The following is a 25798-nucleotide window of genomic DNA, read 5'->3' as shown; positions in this document are numbered from 1 at the left end:
TCGCGGATACATTTCTTGATAGGCTGAAATTCAAACATGTGTACAATTCTGCTGGTTCTGCTATTGGCTCGCAGTTCAACTGGAGTTCTCTGGGCCAATGAGAGACTATCGACCAAAGAAGCGTCGAATCGCAAGCTACCCAGTGGAGACGCCTCACAATTTGGTACCCAATGAACACGCGTGTTTACAGAGGATAATGGAGGCTATCCTAGAGGTCATTTAATCCGCGAATTTTTCCGGTCCCAAATAATGACATGGTTTCTTTGGTGTGTGTCGGGAGGGGGGGGGGGGAACTCCTCCTGTGTGTACGCCACTGGCCTAATAGTGGATTGCGAAGGGGGGGGGGGAGGGGAAGGGCTGACATTTCCTTGCCGCCGCATCCAGCCCGACACGCCTGCTTGCGCCCATCAGCAGTTGAAGAGCGCGGCAACCCCGCCTGCCCCCCCCCTTATGCTTCGACCATTGTGCCTGGCCTCTCCCGTTCAGCCTGTGTTGGCGGCTGTGATTATGTGGCTGGAGCCGCGACACAATTGAGTCAGTCTGTTTGGAAAAGGCCACATCTCCTTCAAATTAAAATTGGTCAAGATATATATATATATATATATATATATATATATATATATATATATATATATATATCACCGACGTTTCGGTCAACGTTGCAGTTACCTTCTTCAAGAAGCCTGGTTACCTGGCATCATGCATCTGCTCCCTGATGATGGCAACTGCGACGTCTACCGAAACGTCGGTGCTAACTTTCGCCTTCCGACGCGGCTGCAACCCAGAAGCCAAGCCACTCCAGACAATGACGGCGAAAACGGGCGATCCTTATTATGTAAAGTACTGCGTAGATGTTGAGGCTAGGGCCTCGCGATGAAGGAATGGATGATATCTCTAACCGACTTTGGTCAACCTGAGGGCTATGTCCACTCCTGAGTGCAGGCTCGATGCACCAGCTCGCGAAAAAAGTAAAAAAATTAATTAAAGCTACCGGATTAAACATATTTTATTGCTTATTTTTAGAGCCACGGAAATTTCGCGGATTCATTTAGTCGCAAGCTAGAATGCAAACCTCCACACTGTCGCACTGTGTTCGTGATTGGACCGCAGTTATCTGGACACGCCCCTCTACGACCGTGAGCCAACGATGTCCAGCTAGGATAGAAGTAAGCGAATCAGGTAGTGCCAAACAACAAGGATAAAACTGTTCTCGCTAAGAAATCAACCAATGGGAAAGTAAACATGGGTCGAGCACACCTATAACTTTGAATTCTATCCTGAGGCCAGAGGAATCCGCGAAATTTCCGGGACTCTACTTATTTTAATGTTTATTTACATATTTAAATTCACATGCGTACACTAAATTTCCCCATATTCATTTAGTTTAGGCTGGCTGACAGCTTGGCAGCCTGGCGGGAAACGACAAAAGTCGCCCCCGAAACAGCCAGTGCCACCGAAACAAATGCGGACAACAATGTCCAAGCTCCCCCCCCCCCCCCATTTTTTTTTTGCTTAGTAGTCTTTCTACTCTGTCCAACTCTTCTTCCGGAACCATCCTGCTTGTTATAAATGCGTGCAATTTTGCATCCCGCATGTCAGAGTCCAGGGTTTTCCCTGTGTCTGTGCAGGTTTTACCTGGGCCCAACTTATCTAGTTTTAGTCTGAAATAGTCATTGAGGGGAGTTAGTAATGATGCTAATCGCAGCCATGGCTGGCCAATCCCCCTCCTAGCACATGATGCATGCTACCTCTCCTGCATGGTTCACAACCTGCATGATTAGAGCGTATAGGCTTCGGCCCTGAGACGCACTTTCCCTACCCAGACCTCTCCAGAACACTCATAGATTTTAGTTAAGGCCGGTCCACACGCAACGTTTTGTACACAGTTTTGACTGCGCAGGCAAAACTGTGCAAACAAAAGGTTTCAGTTTAGCCGTGTCCACACAACACAGTTTGCAGCCAAGTTTTATCGTATCAGTTGCGAGAATTCCTTACTTTGGCCAATTCTTTCCGGTATACCGACCTCAAAGATTTTTTTTTTTTTTTTGTGATTTTATCTCTTTTAGCCACGATGTCAACCTTTTTGTATTTTTGCACAAGTGCTTCATACGCTTGACTTTTTTTTTGTCCCTATCGCTATATTATTTTGATTTGACCCGCCACAAACACGGTTAGGACTTGTACAGACCAATGAACTCTGTTAGAAATTCACGTGAACACTTTCGCAAATCGGTCATCGTTAATCATATTACACTGTTCCGGCACCAATACCAAGGGAGAACTGAGCCCCGTGTGCGGAGGAGACGGAGGAAGTGTCCACACGCTACAAGTCTGTGCAGGTCGACTAAACTCCGTGTTCCGTCTCCGCGCAGTTCACAAAACTGAGCAGTTTTCCTGTCTACACGCTACGTCTCGTCTACAACGATGTGACCTGCGCAAGTAAATCGTTGCTGAAAACGTTGCGTGTGGACCGGCCTTTAAGCTAAGGGAAAAGAAACGTTTCACAACAATGTTTCGCGATAACGTTGCATTGAAATTCGACCTTGAAATTTTCTTCCCATCGCGTCTAAAGAAGTTTCACGTGATAAAAAACAGTATCGCACAAGTCTCGTCGCGACCACAAAATAATAAAGTGACGTCATCGGCTCGGGAGGGGCGCAGTCCTTCGCGTGGCCTCGCCCGCCGCGTGACGTCACACGTGCATCGTCCTCATCCCCCCCCCCCAACTCCTCCTCGTCCAGCCACGCTACGTGGCCGCAGGAAGCACGCGTATTGGACCGGTAATTGGTCCCGGCGGATGGACTGTTCCGGATACTTTTGTAGCGGGGTTGGATTTTTTTTTCTTTTTTTCACAAAGCAGTCTCCCTTTCTCCCGTTGTGGACGGGCGTCGCCGCGTCGTGCGTGGCTGTCGGAGCGCTTCCACCTCTACGGCGCGCACAGCTTCAATTAAAAAAAATGGTGTGTGTACTTATGTACTTGCGTTATTAGTTATACTTTCGCCGTAATAAAAACATATGTGTAAAATTAATGTTTTATTTTAAAAATTTATTATATAATTATGTAATAATTTATTGTGCAAATAAATTATACATACCGGATCATAACCGCACTTATATAAAGACACTTGAAAAAGTTTGTAAACACAATTTATTTAATTAATAATTACAATAACAGGACGGGACTCGAGAGGTATGAAATGCATATATGCATTTATATATGAATGTACATATATATAACTCAATATGTATGTGCATATGCATATATGTATGTGTAAATGCGTATATATGTGTATAAATATGCACATATGCGTAGCTGAGTGACCCCTTGGCGAGCGATAGCGGGCGACGAGGGACGGACCTCGTGTTTGAAGATCAGGGGGTAGGGAGGGTGTCGCGGCGCGGCGGACGTGTGAGCAGGGCGAGGCAGTGTGTAAGACGAGAGAGCCAAACGTCCGATCGTGCATCTTCGGTTTTTTTTTTGTTCATTGTAAATAAATATGTCGGTGTTGATAAAAGGATACTAATGGTCAATTAGGTTAGGTTAGCTACATTATAAATACTTTAAAACATTGTGGACGGTTGGTTTGGTTAGGATAGCTACATTAAAGATACGGGAAAAAAAAGCATGAACTTCGGGTTTTGGCTCTCTCGTCTGTGAAAATAAGGCTTCCCATGTAAGGACGTAGGCGCGTGCTAAGAGCCGGGTAGTAGATGAGGGAGTCACCCTCGATCCGAGTTTCAGTGGGTGGGGGGGGGGGGGGGGGAGAACAAAACAGTGGACTTTGAAGTGTGAGTTATTTGTTGACGTTCATTTATATTTTGTAGTTCAGGAGTTAATAATAAAAAAACTATAGTTAATTTAGGCTCTCCTTTCCTAATCTGTTTTTACCCAACTCGTAAAAATATGTATACATCTTTTATTTTTTTGGTTGATGGTCTCTCATTGGCTAAGGGTCCGCCACATAAACTGTTAGCCAATAGCAAAAAATAGGAAAAAAAAGTCGCACAAAGGTACTTATGACTATTTGAATTCTAGCCTATCGCGAAATGAACCCGAAATTTTTTTCTGATCTCTAGTCATGATAAGGGACTGGAAAGATTCGCTGTTTCAGTGACCCCTGGGATAGACTCCACAATCACTAACATAATCGGGCAAATGCCACATGCTCATTGGCTACTGACTTGCGAGACCTGTTAACTGGGAATGCTTGCGATTTGATACTTATTCGAATGAAGGTTTTTCATTGGCTCAAGAGTCCTGTGAGCCAATCACCTAAGTTATATGAAGGTGCGTACGTTTTGTATTCTAGCATATCACGCGAAACGTATCCGCGAATTTTCACGATCTCTAGTCATGAAAAATTCGCGGATTCGTTTCGTGATGGGCAGAAATCCAAACACTTGCTACTTTCATCCTGTTATGCAGAGTGCTGTGGAGTCTATCCTAGAGGTAATTGGACCTGCGAATATTTCCCAGTCTCTAGTCATGACTAGAGACCTGCAAAATTCGCGGTTTCGATGGCCTTCAGGATATACTGCACATACCCCTGTACACTCTGGCAAATAACGCAAGTTAATTGGCTGCCGACTTGTAAGTCGTCTCAGCTGGTTTGTCTGTGATTCGATCCTTCTTTGGTTGAGAGTTTTTAATTGGTTGAGATTCGTCAAGATGAACAGTAAGCCAATAGCAAAATTATCTAAGAGGTATATGTGTTTGAATTCTAGCCCATCACCGAATGAATCCGCGAATTTTGCAGGTCTCCAGTCATGACTCGTGTCCTCGACGTCTTAACGACACAGTCTTTGTACACCCCTGTCGGGGACGTGCCGAACGAACATTCCAAATAATCGCCGAGGACACAACCACTCCTCTGTTTCCAAAACGGAGCGTGCCGATCTGCTTTCTGGGAGGAAAGGAAAAATTCTCTTTGCGTGGGTAGACTTGCCGTTCAAGAATTTTTTTTTTTTTTCTTTTAGCTCACAGCTAATTTGACGTCATGTAAGTCTTGGCTTAACTTACCACCTTAAGTTTCTTTAAATTTTCTCGATATTAAGAGCCACGATTTCTTCACTGATTTATTGGATATGAAACTAGACTCGAAGCACGTATAAATCTGCTTCTCGGTGATTGATTGGACAGGTCCTTCACGACCATGAACAGAGACTGGAAAAATTCGCGAATTAATTTCATGATAGACTAGACTTCAAATACTTTTACCTTTTTTTCCCCCTGCTCAATTGATTGGCCTACGGATCATCAGAAATTTTCTGAACCAATGGAAAACCTGATGTAAGCTTTTGGACATACGCCATTGCTAAGCACATGTTTGTCTGTAGAAGAAAACTACAAAAAAGCAAAAGACAAAAAAAAACACAAACTAAGCAAACAATTGCTGTTGTCAACAGGATATATACACCACATAATATTCCATAACAGGAATATGGTTAACAAACAAAGGAAAAACCAAGAAAAATGGACTAAGATAACGAAAAAAAACCACAAATGATGAATTTAAGCCAAAAAAAATTCAGCACAACAGTTGAAACGAGACAAAAACACAACAAAACGAAAAGACGAAACAAACACAAAAGTTTTCCAAAACAGAAACAAGCGACATTTCGGGAACTGCTATCTGCTCCCGTCCTCAGGCAGAGACGCACATGGTACGAAAACACAGGTGCGTCTGAGTAGGGGCTGGGGGAAAAAAAAAATGGAAAACCCTCAACAAAAGAAGTATCTAGTCAAAAGTATCCCGGGTAACAGGTGTCACGAGTCAGTAAGTAGCCAATGAGCAGGTGTAGTTTGACCGAGTCTATGGAGGGTCGTGGTGTCTATCCTGGAGGTTTTTTTTCCCCAAGACCCAATTATTAACAAGGAGAAGTGTTTACCCAATGAATTGTTACCTGCCAGTATGGACGTTGAGACTTGCCTAGGATGAATTGAATCCGAGAAATAATGCGGCCCTACTAATTATAATTATCAAGGAAAATTGGTACAAATGTTTTACTAATTAGGAATGGCCGTTTTTTCTCTCTGGTTGAAGTCACTGTTTGTGCGGCTGGTTAACTCATGCCAAATAGCTCCCAAATTGTAATTTAAAAAATATAATTATATATAATTTTTATGATCATCTGGAATCAGTAGGGTCTGAAGTCTATCCTACAAGTAGTTCAAACTGCGATTTTTTTCCGGTCCCTAGTTATTGGCTGAGGTCGGTGAGAGGCGTTGACCCGCACTGGACGGGGCCAATGAGAATGTGCGTACCGTTCACGTACTTTTCGCGATAAATATTTCCAGACCAGTTGTGTTGAAAACTTTGTATTATTGCCTGTGTTTCGTGGTTGGCTGGGTTTAGTTCAGGCACGTGTCTACTGCCAGCGCAACTAACTATCTTGGCCATCCAGTGCAGAATGGCTCGGCCAAACAGGCCAGTGACTTCTATTGCAGACGGCCGCCAATCACAAGGAAACAATCGCTAGCATGGACATGCCTTATTGTAGTCTAATGATCAATGAAATTTTTTTCGAGAAAAAAAAGGCTTGATTATGTTCGGGCAAGTTGAGTCTAGCCTGGAATCCGCGAAATAATCATGGCGTGATAACTAGGGACTGGAAAAATTCGCGGTTTCGACGACCTTCAGGATAGACTACACAGTCCTCAGTATACTCGGGAAAATAACGCCTTTTCATTGGCTGCTGACTTGCGAGTAGTCTCAACTAGTTTGCTTGTGATACGATACTTCTTTGGTTGAGTATTTCCCATTGGCCCAGAGTCGTCCGGATTAACAGTGAACCAATAACAAAAGCATCTTATAAGGTATATGTATTTGGATTTTAGCGTATCGCGAAATGAATCCGCGAATTTTTCTGGTCTCTAGTGATAATTTCTCTTGTTGAGTGGTTTTTTTTTTTTTTTTTTTTTTTTACCGCGGCTGTCCTTCAGTGGCGACTGACGAGACTATGGTGAACGAGCCTCCACACGGGGGAACCAGCGCAGCGCTTGAACTTGAACTTCAACGACGCGTCTGGGAATGTTGTCGCGCACGGCGAAGTGGCGCAGGCGCGGTCGTCGCCCGCGATAATTGGCCGTCCCTCTAGCGGCGCCGTCGTCGCGGGTTCCCGAGCACCCGGTCCGCGCCGGGCGACTGTTTGGGAGCAACCAGCGACTCAGTGGTCCGACCCACATTCATAACGATTAAAATATCTCGTGCTTGTGTGCTGAACTTCAGTCTGTAGGCTACATGCTGTCAATCATGGACAAATATCTGCTAATGGGCGTATGCGCAGTACCACTACTACTACTACTACTACTACCACCACTACTATTACTACTACTACTACTATTACTACTACTACTACTACTACTACTACTACTACTACTACTACTACTACTACACCGAAGCAGTACTGAGAGCAAAGAAGCTTGAGAACTGATCAAGAAGAGCGCCTAGTCGTGTAACCTGGGCCAGGCTGAAGTAATGCGAAAGCGGGTCCCGGTCTGGCCCCCTTCCTAAAAGAAGGGCAGAAAGAGAGGACTGTTTTTAGTCAGTAAAAATCTGACACTTCCAACAATCCCACGTGTTGGTGTCTTTTGAAGATTTTTAAACCTCTCTCCCAAAAAAACTACTACTACTACTCCTCCTACTACTCCTACTACTCCTACTCCTACTGCTATTACTACTACTACTAACAAAGTTACTGTCGTCAATATCACTGCTCCATACCTTCACCACCTATATAATCAATAACGCCACCGTAAGTACCGCCATCAGTACCTTTACCATCAGTACCAAAACAATCCCCAACACCAGAGCCACATTCGATACTCTCACCTCCAATGCTACCACCCAGGGGCTCAAATCTGTAGAATCTGCAAGGAGGGAGTCGTACGGCCCGAGAGTTCTGCGCGTGGGTTTCAACTGATACAAGTCAATTCTGGTTAAGATGCTTGTATGTTGTATATTGCTCATAATTTTTTTTGGCCTATATGCATGCAATAAGCAGGTGAATTAACTTATACATAACTTTTCCATGAAACGTAGTTTTGACGTTTACGTTTATCACGAAATTTCAAGCGCAAAATGGTCCCCCTCAGTGAGGTGATGCTTATATCCGGGGGGGGGGGGGGGGAGTTCTTGACTTCCCCAACCCACCTTCCGGGATCTACACCTATGTTACTGCCAATACCTAGAGACCGGAAAAATTCGCGGATTCATTTCGTGATAGGTTTAAATTCAAACATGTGTACAATTCTTCTGGTTCTGCTATTGGCTCGCAGTTTAACTGGAGCTCTCTGGGACAATGAGAGACTATCGACCAAAGAAGCGTCGAATCACAAGCTACCCAGTGGAGACGCCTCACAATTTAGTACCCACTGAACACGCGTGTTTACTTGATATGTGCAGAGGATAATGGAGGCTATCATAGAGGTCATTGAATCCACGAATTTTTCCAGTCCCTACCAATACCTACACCAACACCATCACCAGCAAGATCTCCGATAGTGCCAGCACCTCCACTTCTAGTACAACCAGGTCCACCAAAATCTTCACCAACACCATCATAATCACCATCAAATCTACCAGCACCACCAACAACACCTCCACCAGTTCCCTCTCGCTCGGCAGGATGAGGGGGGGGGGGGGGTTGGCGTGCTCACCTATAAGTAGGGATGGGAAAACACGGTGGTATCAGTGACCTCTAGGCGCTAGACTCTTATGATCCTCTATCCTCCTCGGGCAAGCTACACCTGCTCGTTGCTTACTGACTGGAGACACATGTTAACTGGGATGCTTTTGATTCGACACTTCCTTTTGTTCAAGTATTCTTCATTGGCTAAGAGACCTGCAAAATTCGCAGATTCATTGACCTCTAGGATAGACTCCACAGTCCTTTAAATACTCACAAAAATGACACCTGTTCGTCGGCCACTGACGCGTGAGACGTCTCAACTAGGCTGTCCGTAATTCTGCACTTTCTTGGTTCAGTGTTTCCCATTGACTCACAGTTCCCCGGATAAAATATGTGGGCCAATCGCAGAAGCGGTACGAAGGTATATAGTTGTTTTGATGCTAGCCCTATCGCGAAATGAATCCGCGAATTTTGCATGTCTCCATTCATTGGCTAAGAGACCTTCAGCTCGACTGTGGCCCGCAATCACTGGAGAAGGAAAATTTTCGGTCCCGTCGCGATGTGAATTCCGCGAATTCCTCGCGGGGTCTCCACCTACGAGTTGTGACTGACTGTGCGGATCCCGACACAGGAGACCCCGTGGACCTCAGCCGGGTCTCGAACCCCCGGGGGGTGACCTCGTGGACTCGCGGGAAGGGGGGCAGACACCCCACGTGACCACGTGGGTGGGTCCCTCCCCCCTACTCTTCCCCACTACTCCATACACCGCACACCGACGCCGCCATAGGTTTCAATGGGACACGCTCCACGGCGCGCTCCCCCCCTCCCTGCTCCTTGCGGTGCCCCTTCCTTCCTGCCGGCGGACTCCACCCCGCCAGAGGGTCCCGGGGGGGCTCAGTCCCCTCAGTCCCCTCAGTCCGACCCGTCTGGTCCCCGGCTCAGGACTACCCGCACGCTACAGGTAACCACAGCCTCAGCCTACAACTCACGTAGTTTCGGTTCCCTACCACGTTCGTGCAACTTCGGATTTCTCCTCTCAAAAATTGAAATTAAAAAAAAAATCGAAGGTTTAGGTTGGGTTAGGTCAGTCACAAAATGCTTGTTTTCATTGGAAACTTCTGATGATTTAGTGGCTGAAGTGGCGTTAGTACCAAAACGCAAAACTTCGGAAATCTTCGGAAATTCTTGCAGGGAACCGAAACTACGTGAGTTGTAGGCTTCCCGTAACCTCAGCCTCAGCCTAGTTATTTTCCTTTTGTGGTCATTTCATATTTACAAATATTTTTAACTCTGTTTTAAATTATTTTGTGTTCAACACGATAGAATTTCCAGCGTTGATTTTTTACCACAGTTGGCTGCCTTTTGCCTAGAGACCGGAAAAATTCGCTAATTCATTTCGCGATAGGGTAAAATACAAATAGTTATACCTCAGTGCTGCCTCTGCTATTGGTTCGCAACTACTCACCTGGATGACTCTGGGCCAATGAGAAACACCCAAACCAAAGCTTTATCGAATCTCAGGCTGCTACGTTGGGGCGTCTCACAAGACAGCAGCCAATGGGTGGGTGACATTTGACCGAGAGTACGTATAACTATGGAGTTCATCCTACAGGCGAATTTTTCCGGCCCCTACTTATGGCCATTTCGAAACTAAAAATGAATTACCAGACTAGGCGGTAAATTGGTAGGCACGGGAAAAATTTCGCGGATTCGTTTCGCGACAGGCTGGAATCCATATGGGCTACATGTTTACCTATAATTTGCCGCTTCAGTGAGTGATTGGGACTGAGTTTATCCGAAGGACTTTGGGCCAATGGAAAGCCACTCAACAAAAATTTGTGTCGAATCTGGATCTCTATTGATCACGTGCAGAATTGCTGAATCGTAGCATGGAGCGAAAATAATCTGCTAGTTGGGGACTCTTTTAACAGATGTCACGAGTCAGTAGCCAATGAGCAGGTGTGATTTTGCCCGCGTGCATAGAGGATCGTGGAGTCCATCCTGGAGGTCATTGAAACGGCAAATTTATCGAGTTCCTACTGATTGGTAGAGTTGGAAACACTCAACTTGCCTTTACATGATCAAGCCTCTTTTATAGTTGTTATTTTGTTCTTGTACCATCTCCTCCAAGAATGTCGGCAACCATCTTGAATACCTGGGCTTTAGATCTCGCAGCCATAAATAATTTCAGTGCTACATTTAAACCAACTCCTTAAATTGTCCAGTCAGGAAATGCGTCTTATGCCTCTTTCTCTTCTCCCGTCTATCCCCCCATTGAACGGTGAGCTGTGGCAGGTTAGAACGAAAAATGTATTACAATTTTAAGTTAAGTTTAACTTATTTAAACCCTGTTATTATGCTATTGTAACAAAAAATCATTGAAATATATTTAGTTCTAAGTTATAAGATTAGGTTTTATAGAGATTTTTCTTATGTAATTTTACTATGGGCAATTTTTTTTTTTTCGTTTTTTTTTTTTTTTAGCACTTATTTGATGAAAACCACTGTAGATACTACCTTTTCTATCCTCTTAACTCCAGCTCTGTAAATTTATAATTAGAGACCTGAAAAATTCGCGGGTTCATTTCGTGTTATGCTAAAATTCAAATAATTATACCTTAGTGCGGCTTCTGCCATTGGTTCACTGTTAATCTGGAGGACTGAGAGCCAATTAGAGACCCTCACTCATAGAAGTGTCGAATCACAGGTTACCCAGTCGAGACGACTCACAAGTCAGCAGCCAATGTACAGTTGGCATTTGCCCGAGTGTGTAGAGGATATTGGAGTCTATCCTAAAGTTCATTGAACCCGCGAATTTTTCCGGTCTCTATTTATAATACAAAATCACTAACGTATTTTAACTCACTAAACCAGGCCATTCCGGGACACGTTTGCTTCTGCGTGAAATTTGCTGTTACTCACGTGCATGCAGTGGACCTGAACCTGAAAAGTTAACCAAACACGAGACAGAGATGAAGCCAAGGGACGCGGAAGGCCTGGTTGGGGGGGGGGGGATGGGTTTGTGGAATTTTTGGGAGTTTAACTTTTTTCATGGATGAGGAGGGTCCATCGGTACATGGATCCTACAATAATGAACAATAACCAGAGGAGGAACATAAAATTATTAAAAAATAATTATTTTGAAAAACATATTTAAAATTTTTGTCTAACTACTGCTTCGTGCTACTTGTTTTAAATTTTTTGCGTGTTCGGAAGAGAGGGAAGCTGTCCCTTTTGCCCCTTCCCCTTATTGTATACGCCCTTGGACGAAACACGCAATAAGTCCCGAAATCTTCATGTCCCTACCTATGGCCCACTTCATGCAGTCGAGTCGACAACGTTGGTAGGTGTTCCTATAGCGTGTCTCATCCGCAGATTGCAATGTGCATTCAAATGGGCATTTACCCTTTATTTCCAAAGCATGATTTCTGTCATTAGCGCTGTAGTTGTTTCTGTGTGTTCTGTTGCCAGCTCTTCACCACGAGCAAAAAATTATTTGACAAATCATTGTAATTTAATTTAATTTTTTTTCTAAATGTATCTGAAACATTGATTATCGCAAAGCAAATTTGAAATGAGAATTTGGTAAATACATTTTTCTGTTGTGTTTCATCAAGATAATCATCTGGCAATAATAATTATTTATGAGTGGTAATTGAAGATGCCATATTGTTTTCAAGTTTTTTTTGAAAACATTTTTATTAGGTATATCATTTAAAAATTTAAATTGAGTACTAATAATTATTGTTGTTTAGCGTTGATTTTTTTTTTGGCCGAATGACTGTAACTGTGATAATACTGTCAATAGACACATATTTATAGTCTTATAAAATTAACTAACAGTAAAGCTAAGGAAGTACTGAAACTAATTGTAGTTAAAGATGGTATACAAAACAAATTTTTGAAATTAAACTTCTTTAGTCGCGTTATGAGAAAATGAATTTTCACGATGCGCGCGCACCATGCAACAAAATTTTCGCGGGATGAAAAAAAAAATCTACAAATAAATATAAATTATACATGTGCGTTTAAATCCTATAATTTAGTGATTTATATTTAATACTGGTCCAGATCACTGAAAAACATTCTTTTATTGTGAATCTTAATGTATTTATGTTAAGTGAGGTTATGTTCCCGTATGAATAATTTATTTGCACTATAAATATCACATTAAATTTAATAAATAATTAAAAATAATAAATTTAAATAAACATTTTTCATTTTTAATGATTTTCATAAAAATTAAAATTTATTTCGATTATTTTACAGAATGAAATAATTAATTTTATAGACGTGTTTATATTAATGTTGAATACTGAGTATATATTCAAATTTTTTTTTAAAATTTTTGATTGACTTTATAATTTACCAACCGTATGTATAATATCACCCTAGTCATTATACTTAGTTTATTTTCGTATTGAAAAAAAAAAAGTAAAACTTCTAATGCGCGTACTTAAAGTACACACACTCGTTTTTTTTTTAAGCTAACAAGTTAGGTAGTTGCAGTGTGGTGACGGCGGTCGCCATCCACTCTGCACTGCGGTCCAAGCTTCACACGGACCGTGGCTGTGATCTCGCTCCCCTCTGACAGAACCCGGCGTGTGCCACTACAGTGTGTGTTGTTTCCCTCAGCAAGGGGCGTCGCTAGCCGATGGTTTATGGGAGGGGGGGGGGGGGTTTACAAGTTGTGGGAAAAGTATGTATATTTTTTTTTTGCATTTGGCTACATTTTTTTTTTTTAATATCTAGGGCTCTAGGCAGTGGCGTAGCCAGGATTTGTGTATGGGGGGTGTTAAGAAGAATGCCCCCCCCCCCCCCCCCCCGTATTAAAGCGAGGGGTCCGGGGGTCCTCCCCCGGGAAAATTTGGAATTTTAAAGGTGTAAAATAGTGCTATTTTAGCACTTTTCGGTACTTAAATTTAAATATTGTAATGGTAAAATTTTTATTTATTTTAATATGAAATTTGTTTGAGTGATGAATAAGAAATTGATTAAAGATTTAGTGCTAAGGGGGGGGGGGTTGAACCCCTAAACCCCTCCCCTGGCTACGCCCTTGGCTCTAGGAGGGGGCAACCCCCTCCTGGTGACGCCCTTGCCCCTCAGACGGAACCCGGCGTGTGTGCCATGCACTACAATGTGTGTTGCCTGTTGCCTGCGAGCAGGAGGCGAGGCGAGAGGCAGCGGCCGGGATGCAGGCGGCGCAGTAGCAGGGTCAGACGGCGGCCCCCGAGGACCCGGTGCGACCGGCAAGGGTGAGTGTCGTCCCGTCACACGTGCCACGGTCTATCCTCGTCGGGTATCACAGAGCCTGCAGTGTGTCCTTGAAACGCTCCAGACCAGCTGTTACCAATTTTTTTTTTCGGCCAAGGAACCCTATGATTAGAGACCCGGAAATTTCGCCGATTCGTCTGGCCTCACGGGCAGAATTCAAAGTCGTAGGTGTGTTGAACCGATGTTTGCTCATCCATTGGATTGATTTCTTAAGCGAGAACAGTTTCATACTTGTTAATTGGCACTAGCTGATTCGCTTACTTCCCTCCTAGCTGGGCATCGTTGGCTCACTGTCGTAGAGGGGCGCGTGTTTCCAAACAACTGTTGGCCAATCATGGGCACAGTGCGAGAGTGTGAAGGTTTGCGTTCTAACTTGAGACTAAATGAACGCGCGAAATTTCCGTATCTCTACCTGTGATCGACGTGTTTTTTTTTTTTTTTTTTTTTTTTTTTTGGCGGAACCACAACTCCTTGAAAGTAAGTTACTTGCCAATAATCGTCAGAGACCGGAAAAAAAATTCGCGGATTCATTTCGCGGTAGGCACGAATCCAAACTCGGTTCACATTCACGCTGCTTTGAGTGATTGGACCACACTGTTCCCTGAAGTTCTCTGTGCCAATTGGGAAAACCCTCGACAAAATAGTATCAAATCACGAGCATCCTGATTATCAAGTGTGATGAGTTTGGTAGCCAACGAACAGTTTGAATGTTCCGAAGTACTTACAGGATCGCGCAGTCTATCCTAGAGGTCATTGAAAACGCGAATTTTTCCAGTCTCTAATAATTGTGCCCTGCTTTGATGGCATTCGTCCTGACTCACGGAAACACCCCCCTCCCCCCACCCCTCCAAGTGCGGAATTCCTCGGCCAATGACTTCTTCTTACAGATGGCCGCCAATTTCAATTAAACATTCGCTAGTGCAGGCGTAACCTTACTGCAGTCTGATGAGAGATCAGATTTATTTCTCTACAAATGCACGCTTCTTTCTATGCACAGGCAAGATTTGCGTGTAGCCCTGGAGTGAAATGGATCCACGATATAATCGTTGCTCCACCCATAAACATCGCCTCCCGAATTGCCAAGGAAAGAAAAAGAGTGGGCAAAAAAAATTGTGTGGTTTAATCACCTTTAGGACGGATTCCAAAGTGCACTACGTTTTCGGACACATTCTAAACGAGTTTGTTGGCTGGTGACTGATTAGTAGTCTCAGATAGGTAGAGTCTGGAAATATTCGCGGTTTCAGTGACCTCTAGGATAGACTCCATGATCCCTACATACTAGGACAAATGTTACATGTTCATTGGCTACTGACTTCTGAGACCTGTCAACAGGCATGCTTCCGATTGGATACTTATTTGGTTGAAAGTTGCTCATTGGTCCAAAGTACTTCAGTTATTCTTTGAGCCAGTAGCAGAATCTAATGTACATATGATCACTATAAATTTATATATATATTTAAATATCATTATACTACTTTAAATATAATTTTGGAAACATACAGTGAGTTTTTGAGTATCATGCTATCCCGGAATGAATCCCCATGATTGCAGTGTCTGTATATAATTAAGAGTTCGTTGTGTTCCACGAAAATTTTACGTGCCAAGATATTTCGCTAGACATTTACGCTTATTCTTAACACTTTTTTTTTTTACATGGCTTAATAATTTGTAGACGAATCACAGACGTTTCGTAGTTCGGAGACCGCACTCATTGGACGAGCCAAGTGAAAACATGAAAGAAAAAAAAGCTGCTAACATGAACATGCTCATTATTATTTGATTTTCAGAAATTTTCATACCGGTATGAACTATGTTGAGTACGGTCAGATTTCACACTAGATAAAATAGACTATCAAAACTCCGAAAGAAAATTCTGCGTTACGGCCTACGAGGTTGAAAGAGTCCAATATCTTAAAGGTAATTTTAAGTGTTATTTTTGGCGCTACCTACATACTGAGATACCCTGTAGTCATGTGATGGAGTCGTAATAGCACGAAGACGTGATTTCTGGACCGGCTCCAGAAAGATTTTTCGAAAAGGGGCTATTTTACAAAGAAACTATGCATATCATAGATTGGCCTTGGGATATTTACAAATTCATGTTTTAAGATACTGAACTTTAATGGTACCGTACAACTTTTGACGAAAGAAAAGTTTTAACACATGAACTTCAGTATCTAATTAAACATTAATATACCTTCAAAAATAAAACAAAATGGAATCGGGAGGGGTTATCCCCCCCTCTCCCCCCCTTTTTTTTCCCACCGCGCTTGTGTTACTGAAAGGAACGATTCGCATTATTGTAAACGTGTGGATTTTAACCCCGTTACAAACCGAAATTAACGATCATATATCATAAAACATGTTTTGCCATTATGTTTGTACTAGATATACCATAGTCATAAATTTTTATGCGGTGTTGTTTATTGACCCCTCCTTTTTTTTAGAGGATAATTGTTTAATACATATTTAAATTCATTCGAAAAAAAAAAACATTGTATTTGAATTCATTTAAAAGATATCAGATAGTTTTAGAAAAAAACCCTCAAAAATACACGAAATATAATTGTAGGTGTATTACCAATGCACCGAAATTGGAGCCCGCGACACGATGGAAATAAAAAAATAAATAATAATTCAAATAGGAAGAATATTGCATCCGCGAATTTTGTTGCGATGAAGTTACAGATGTGTCACATGTGCTTGCTTTATATATATATATACATATACATAATATAATATTTGCGTCGCCTTGCGTCTTTTATGCTATTGTGATTCCAGCATCATAAATTTCCGTCTATAGCCGTAAGACGTAAAAATACCTTTGACATAAAATACTTTTGCATTCCTTAATTTTTCACAACAACCCTTGCTATAATGGATGACTCGCTTAGCTGCAGGTGGAATCCTCAAAACGTTTCTGATCGAAAATGATGTTAATTATCTGTATTTCTCGTGTGTATTTTAAATGTTGATTTTCAAATTATCTGTTTTCAGACCAGTTTAACACAATTCCCCAAAACATCCTATGCTTTATGTGTGCACGTTAAAAAACTTACATTTTTTATAACTCTTTGATACTAATACAATTGTAAAAATTTATTTAATAAATGTTGATATTTGCCCGAATTTCTTCCTTTATTTACGTAGGCTACAACTAAAGTTATTCATTTTGACTTGAGATTTTTGGAAGAAATTTTTTCATTTTAAGAAACTCATATTTTCATACTCTTGTAATCTGGAGTTAGCGGTAGTAGAACATTATTAACGTTATAATTTAACTGATGTTAAGGTGCACATTTGCTATCCATAAAACATGAAATTGTAATTTCTTATAATTATAATGAAATCGAAAAAAAAATATTATTCGTTTAAATGGATATCTCATTATGTGCCTTAAAATTGTTTTTCTCAATTTTTGGTTTGAAAATTTCTAATTTGTGCTGAGACTACAGTTACACGATATAAGTTTCTTCATTGATGCAGCAAAAATAATATTTAAGCTGTACTATACATAAATCTGCAAAATATATTTGTGTGTAATATATATTCTTTATAACTTTCGTCATTGTAACACGCGTATACTGTGTTACGTTAAAAGTTATTAAAATAGTTTATGAATTTAGGTGAAGTTCTGCAAATTCTGCACTGGGCCGAATAATATCTGTTTTCATCGCTTCGATTTCTCCCATTCTATGCATGTATATAAATTATCGCTGCTTTAGAAAAGTAATACTTTCATTAATTTTCTTACCACTCATTTATTTCTGTATAATAACAAGAAGTTATTTTTATCGTTGATATTTTTTACATTAATATTTTGTAAAGATAAACTTTAACGGTAGAGTATTTTGCGTATTATAGGTCACGTAGAAGAGACAGACGATACATATAGAAAATTAAAAGAGACTCTTTATATTTTGGTTGCGAAGAGTTTACTGTTTTTTATAATCATCACAGGTCACATTTTCATGTATGAACCACAAAATTTTCGTATACGTACCTTTTTTGTTGAATTACACAAATTTCTAAGTGTCGAGTGGATAATCTTTTGTACTAAATTGTGTTCCTCGCTCACGCGCTAACGACTAAATACCACTAGCACGCATCAAGGACTTACCACGACTCAAACGAGTTCACTGTGGCTGTAATGTAAAACCCATCAACTTGAGCCCTTTTAGTCATCATGTTTCCAACTTGATAGACGTAACGATTTTCATCGCATATATTTTCGATTTTTCATTAAATTGAGTTATAACACTCGTATTTAATTTTAGCCTTTTGGAAGTTTTATGTTTTATGGTGGCCGCCTGGCTGTTTACTTAAAGGCGTATCTACACGCCATTTACAAACCGTTCCTGATTTCTTGAAAGTGTCCTATTACGAATAACATTTAAGAGCCGTTGCATTTACCTATGCAAGCTAAGTTTAATGATGTCTTCTTCAACGTATGTTTTTATGGACAGTGGAAAAGGCTAAAACGGGTGTTTTCACGGAGGTTTTTTTAGGTACCAAAAGTTATAAACACAATATTTTAAGTGGTATTGTGATGTGCAGGGATGGGATATTTGTTATATCCCACCCAAAAATAATAGGGTCACCACTTCGATTCCCATAGAGGCACGTTACTGATGCTAATACTGCGTGCCAGTTCGGTGCCTGGCACGTAGAGGCGAAGATACGTGTAATGCGCCAGTCGTCGTCTCCCTTAGCGACCCCACACTGTTAAGATCTTCGCCCAGCCAGGCGGTCCCCTTAAAAAAAAACATATGTAAGGTTCCGCTCCACCATGGATCCAAATAGGTAATGTATCAACGTCAAAAGTTAACTCTGCAACGTATCGGTTCCCTGCTTTCGCCATACCTTCTTACTGAGTTTGCTAACCAAGCCATTCCATCCCCGTTGACGTAACAAGACTCCGCTTATTCCCGCCTGTCAGGTCTGCAGCAAGGCGCCGTGCCTGGCGGGAGTTCAAGGTCACGACGACGCAAGAGGGCTCGTGCCAACCGCCTCAAGAGTCAGGACGGCGAGGCTCCCGAGACGACCACCGCGGCCACTCCAAGTCCGGCTGAGGAACATCACACCTCTGCCGCAGTAGAGTGTCCTGATGCAATTGCGTCAGAGATCTCACCAGCAAACAACGAAGATGACCCGCCCGCTCCAGAAGCCAGCAACGCGGGCGAAGCAGAAGCTGCCGCTGCTGCTGGTGCGGACAGATCAGTCAACGTCAGTTCCAGAAGTTTTTCCAGCGAGTCTTCGGTCGAGCGCAGGATCGAAGTGGTTAGCAGTCACTTCATCGCAACTGGTTTATCGTCTCAAAATTCCACAGACGTGAGCACCGAAAGTGTTTCTACGTTCAGCGAGTCCGTGCAAAATGTTGCAAGCAATAACGAACAGTTGACGTTTAACGACAGTGTCGATGATGTGTCCCGGAACTCGCAGCAGGATGATAGTGTCCAGACAAGACTTACCACTTTTTCTGCTGAGATGGAGAATGAAAGCGAGAGTGATGAAACTGTCACGAATGTTCCAGTTACTGGAATGATAGGAAAAGAAGATGAAACTGTCACGAATGTTCCAAGTACTGGAATGATAGGAAAAGAAGATGAAACTGTCACGAATGTTCCAGGTACTGGAATGATAGGAAAAGAAGATGAAACTGTCACGAATGTTTTAGTTACTGGAATGATAGGAAAAGAAGATGAAACTGTCACGAATGTTCCAGGTACTGGAATGATAGGAAAAGAAGATGAAACTGTCACGAATGTTCCAGGTACTGAAATGATAGGAAAAGAAGATGAAATTGTCACGAATGTTCCAGGCTTTGGAATGATAGGAAAAGAAGACGAAACTGTCACGAATGTTCCAGTTACTGGAATGATTGGAAAATACGAAACTGTCACGAATGTTCCAGGTACTGGAATGATAGGAAAAGAAAAGTCTGAACAGGAGATTAAGAACAGAGATGTAGATGAGCACTCACATCAGGGCATCCTGGAGAAACTCTCCCTCGATAATAGCCTCGAAGATCTTGATCGGCACAGTATAAACTCTGCAAATGAATACATCATTGGTTTAGCCGATGGAAAATTGTTTGTTTGCCAGAAGGAACCTAAAAATGAAAGAAAAAGTAGTAAAAACGAAAGTAAAGAATTAATCAACGACAACCACCTTGACAGTCATGGGTTGTCCCAGAACGATCCTGCTGATGACCGCACAATGGTGACAGATGTCGCAGAGACCTTTTCCTCTCAGAAAGACACTGAAGAAGAACAAATGGCGGGGAACAAAATAGAACCGCAGGGCCACTGTGGGATCGGGACTGGTGGGGAGCAACAAATAGTTCGCGAGGAACTTAAACATAAATCTTTATATCACACTTTTACTGATGTCACACACATCATTGGTACTGATGATACGAAGACTGATTCTTATGTAAATGAAACTGTCCAGGATAATATTGATTGCAGCAAAGTTAAACAGACAATTCCTTGCAATGATAAGACTGAAGAGGAGCATATCGTCATAAATAAACCTGACACTGCACATACAAACCAGAATGTGGATATGGTTGGACTTGCCATGAAAAATGATCAAGTGAGGACTGCTGACTGTATACGAAACATATTAGAAGAGAGCGAAGACTTTGATGAAGGTGGGCCACAAACCTGCTTTCAGGAGACTGCTTACCAATTCGAAGGTGTAGATTCATTTCAGAAAAATGGTTCATTGGTTGACATGGCTGACACACACATAGCAAGTACAGCTCTCTGTCAGAACGCAGCCAAAGAAAAATTTGTAGATTGTTATGAAACCGAAGAACAAACATTTGGCAAATTCGAAGATGCAGAATCGTACTCGAATAATAATGTAGTTCGCCATGCCATTAGTACAGTTGTCGCTGAAACAATACCTTGTCAAAAAGATGAAAAAGAGGAAAAACCTTTTATTAGTGAAATTGAGGGATTAGGGCTCTTCAAGGACAATGCGGAATTGACATATATGGCTCATAATAAGGGTGATGTCAAAGGCGAAATTCACAACGATTCCGTAAATGAACACATTATTAGCCAAATAAGTACGAAGACATTTCTCTGTGAGAATGTAACTAGAGAAGAAAATATTGTTTCAAGTTACTGTGAACAGCAAGGATCTTTCGGGAATGAGAATTATAAAGAACAAATTACAGATGATAAATCCAATGAAAAAGAGCGCCCTGAGGGCGAATCAGGACCTGAAAATAATTTTTTTGCAGCTACAGTAATAACGGAAGATTTGGTTGGAGTGAAAACTGTAGGGGATATAGTCAGGAAATGCGATGCTGAAGACCAAATAAGCTGTCAAAATAAAAGTTCCTTAGAGCACGTACCAGATGAAAACTCTGTTGCTAAAAGCCTGTTGGCATCCAAGGCCGCAGAATATTGCAATGTTGGTGTTGATTCTGAAAAGCAAGATTCATGTCGGGACCAGAAAATAGTAGAACAGTCTGTTGGTATTAAATCAGAATGCGAAAATATATCCTGCAAGGAAACTACGCAAGAAAGTGAAAATGAAGCTGTTTTAAATAATTCACTGTCGCTAAATGAAGTGAAAAAAGAAAAGCTAGATGTGATCGAATCTGGTTTAGAAATTACTTTGGGAGGGAAACACTCAACTAACGACAACCTTGACAGTGGCAAAAATGGAAATGACATGAAAGTGATTGGCAGCATTGATAATACAGAAGAACTCCCGTGTGATAGTAAAGGAATGGCCGAGGAAAATCTTGCAGTGGCTGCCAGATGTGAACGAACGAAAATAAATGCGAGCGAAAAATTGGACTCTCTCCATCTGCAGAGGTTGAATGAATGGTCTTCTGATGGGGGGCAGATATTCGAACGAGTCAGTGGATGCAGTGATGTAAATGTATGCGCAAGCGAGATTTTTGAAGGTAATCAGAATTTTAAACAAGAAAGCTGTAATTTAGAACTTTCCTCCTCAGTCAGCAAACCAGGTGAACTGGAACATTTGATAGAAACGCAAACTTTCAGTGACTCAAAGAGTGATACAGAAGCTCATGAATCTAAAAACGACCCTCATTCAAAGGAATTCGTGCTTGAAGAAGATATTTTGAAAGTATCAAACGAACATAGTTTTGAATGTGATGTAGTACACCCAAATATTCGCCATTCCAACAACGACAGTTGTAATGTCATTACCGATAGCGTACAATTTTCCGAAGCTCTGGAAAATAAATTACATAATGTGGAGTGGGAAACTACTGTTGAAGTTGGCAAACTTTCATCAACCGAAGCCAAGTCAAAGCCTTGCTTTGATTTGAAAATCAGTGAAGTTTCTTTACAGGAGGATATTTCTTCTGAATATTTAGATATTCCAGAGAAAAATTTCCAGCAGCAGGGAGATGAGAGTTTGCCACACCTTCCCCAAAATTTAAATGTAGATGGTGGTAGAGAGCCAGTGTCTTCAAAACGCTACCGAACAAGACAGATTCTTGAGGCTTTTTTCATGCCAAATCATCACCAGCGATACTTAGATGTAATTGCTGAAGAGGGCGGAGAATCTAATGAGGAGAAGGAATCAGCTGAGCAGAATATAGATATTGGTAAAGATTCTGACAAAGCGATTGTAGTCATGAGAAGTAATGGGCTGTCAATGGAAGACAGTACTTTACAATTTGCGAAAAGCAGAAAAAACACTGAAATGATCTCCCTATGGAGGTGTAGTAGACATAACCCAGATGAATGTAAATTAAATCCTAAACATAACATTGTGTGGGAGAAGAAAAGTAGCACATTTGCGAATAATGTGTTTAATACACATCATAAATCCGACTGTGAGGTTGATACTGAAAGTACCGACGACGATGATCCAATGCTTGCCAGGGTGAGAACACAAGAAAGTGAAGAAAATGCGGAAGTCGTGTTCTTAGAAGACACAAGCAGTGCTAGCAGCATCACAATACAGGGCGATGATCCTGGCGACGATGCTGACATCGATGAAATAGAAATAGAATATGAGGACTATGATGTAGGCGAAAACATGAGAAGTCCAAATACAAATTCTCGCCCATATTTTACCTACAAAAGAGAAGATAACAGTGCAGCAAAAAATAAATCAAGTAAACAGTTAGCTGTTTTCCAAGAAACAAATGAACCTTCAAACATAAAGTACTATGATGAGCCAATTTACGAAAATGTAATCGTTTTTCGTAGGAACAATGTTTCAAAAGATTTTAATGGCAATTCTAGTACAAAAAATAGCAAGTTAGGTCGAGATGTAATACATATTTCAACTGCTACGCATGTTGATCAAATTACTTCTGCCACAGCAATGTCGGTTGCTGGTGAAAATTTCTTACCGACAGAGAATATCAATGACAACAATTGCTGTAGTAAGAATAATTCAGAAACTCAAAACAAAAGTAAAGCCTTTGGCTCTACAGATGAATCAATGGACATTAAAGATGAAAAGATTGTAGATTTCTTTAAGCATCTTTTTATATCACTTCCTGAAGCCGATGAAAGAAGGAAAAATTTATATGAAGCTCTTATGGAACTAATAAGCGATCTTAGCTCGCCACTGTCTCCAAACACTAGAAGTAGCCTTAATGGTCTACTTTCAGACGAGTCATTCAGGACTCTTAAAGAGTCAAATACGAACAAGGATTGTATCACTTTAAAGCCAAATACTTCAAAAGGTTCTTCGGTAATAACTAAAAATTCCTGCAAGAACACTTTGTCCAACTTCACAAATAAACCAAACAACATTCAGCAAATGTCTTTCGAGACTTGTATCTCCAACCCCGAAAGCACAAAAAGTTTTCCGAGAAGTCTGAAAGATCTCGCTTTGGATAAAATATTATCTTTACCATATGGAACAGAAATTCTCATATGTCTCGGAATAAAAGGATACAACATATATTCACAGAATATTTCTGCTGGAAATGGGCAAAAGCAGGATGCAAAGTCAAGTGCACCGTTGCATACTGTAAGCGAAGGTTTGCCTAGAAGGTGGTCGGATGAAGACACGTGGGATGATGATTTCAGGAGCCAGGAGGTTCATTCTGTGGTCTCGGATAGCGCCAGCGAGGACTGGGTTGGGATGCCGACTAGCATGGACCCTCGTCTCCTGGTGTGCATGTCGCCGGCCCAAGCGCGTGGTTATCGCGGCCATTACATGCTGCCGACCCCCGACGAGGCGCAGAACCTCCTCGATCTGCACAGCAAGTACATGGAGCGCCAGAGCTACCACGACAACCGCGCTCCCTTTCGTTCGCCGACACGGGGGAGAATCCGCGAATCCACCCACAGCGGGCTGGACGACGGCGAGGTGGCTCTCATTGTGGGTCCGTCTCGCGGGGAGGAATGCGCGACGTCACGTACAGTTAAAATACCCGCGCCGGAGGGGGAGGAGGGTGCGCGAGGCGGCGGGACGGAGAGCAGCAGCCGGCTGCTGGCAATCATCCGAGCGTCGTCGCCCCGCGTAGCGCCGCGCCGCCAGAAGACGCCCGCCGGCATGGAGACCCCCCGCGCCAGGGCGACCAACCGCCACTCTTGGGCTGGCCAGCGACAGCCGGACAAGAGGGCCTCGGCCTTCCTGGACAGCCTCGACTGCAACCTCAGAGCGTCCGAGGACGAGAGGCTGAGGGCCAAGCTTCTGTCGGAGTGGATGAACCTCGCCCGCGGACGCTCGTCCTCGATCACTGGGACAGAACTTCGAGACCAAGCAGAGACCCATGATACCCAGAGAGAAGGTGGGCAGTCGGAGGGGCAGCAGCAACGTGAGCACGTCCCGGAAGGCGAAGATCATAAGGCTTCGGCCCGAAGAAGGAGGCACTCCCTGCCAGAACCAGAATTTGACGATGCAGCCCCTCAGCAGCCCCAGCTCTCGAGGCAGGTTTCGGCCCCTTGCGAGCCGCGACGGTTCGACCCCGGCCAGTACGTCATCTCGAAGCGGGGGGACATCGCCGTCATCCAGAGCGAGGCGCGCCCCGGGAGGACCTGGCCCAAGCCTGGCGCCGCCGGCGACGGCGAGATCTTCCGCCAGCAGATGTACCTGGAGTACATGAGCAAGGTGGAGGAGAGGAAGGAGCGCCGCCGCCAGAAGATGATCCGCCTGTCGGCGCCGCCGCTGGGGGCGGCCGCGGGGGCGGATGCGTTCTGCCCCCGGCTGCAGTCAGAGTTCATGGACCGGCTGCGCGAGCGCAAGGACAAGCTGGGGCTGGAGCTCAGCGACCAGGAGGATCGCGACGGCGGTGCCTCGCCGCGGCTACCGAGGCACCTGCACGAGCTGCTGGTGTCAGACGACGCGGCCAGTGACACCGAGGGTGAGTGGCCGAGGCGCACCTGTTGTGTGTCGTTGTGTGGTGTTCGCCCTTTCTGCTAACGTGTGCTGCGCGTTCTCTGCTCTAACTCCTTCCGTGTGTTTTGCCGCCCGCAACTAACTCCCTCCTCCGCCCTCTACTTTTACTTCTTCGTCTTCGCTAAAAATACTGGTTCGAGAGCTGGAGCACTCGTCCCATCCGTGCGGTATTTATAAACCTTCGCGCGAGTGCAGACCCGTCAGCGCAGAACTGCCTCCGCCGGCCGTTGGTTCGCAGCCTGCAGAAGACTTCTGGAACCTCTGCCTACTTTTCCTGCCCGATGGGCCGAACCACTAGAGGTTTATTAGGTAGCAGATTAGACTTGAAGCACATGCACAAATCTTTTTACATTAATAGTTGGACACGCCATGGACGATCCTGAGCCAGTAATAAACAAGACGTGCTGAGCCAGTCATGTGCAATCCACTCCAAAGGATGGAAGGCCTTGGAACGTGGTGTGGGTAAATGAGCGCACTATAATTTCGTGATTAAATTTTGAACATCAGAGTTTATCCTGGAGCGAAAAGAAAT

The 25798-nt window shown here is 42.9% G+C and overlaps 1 protein-coding gene across 6 annotated transcripts in view; it reads left to right on the top strand.

Annotated features, from left to right (window-relative positions):
• The window catches only part of LOC134539366 (vinexin), a 173109-nt gene that overhangs the window by 51545 nt on the left and 95766 nt on the right, over positions 1 to 25798 (top strand). For 3 of the 6 annotated variants that reach the window (XM_063381349.1, XM_063381348.1, XM_063381350.1), the window contains 2 exons: positions 13797 to 13886; positions 18845 to 25231. In XM_063381349.1, the coding sequence (XP_063237419.1) occupies positions 13797 to 13886; positions 18845 to 25231 (6477 nt within the window). Of the gene's footprint in view, positions 1 to 9547; positions 9593 to 13796; positions 13887 to 18844; positions 25232 to 25798 lie in introns of those variants that run through there. The other 3 variants (XM_063381353.1, XM_063381352.1, XM_063381351.1) reach the window with 2 other exon arrangements.

The sequence above is a fragment of the Bacillus rossius genome, chromosome 15, assembly GCF_032445375.1.
Source record: "Bacillus rossius redtenbacheri isolate Brsri chromosome 15, Brsri_v3, whole genome shotgun sequence".
Lineage (NCBI taxonomy): Eukaryota > Metazoa > Arthropoda > Insecta > Phasmatodea > Bacillidae > Bacillus > Bacillus rossius.
Note: the sequence above shows the minus strand (reverse complement) of the source record. Positions and strands in the feature narration are given on the sequence as shown.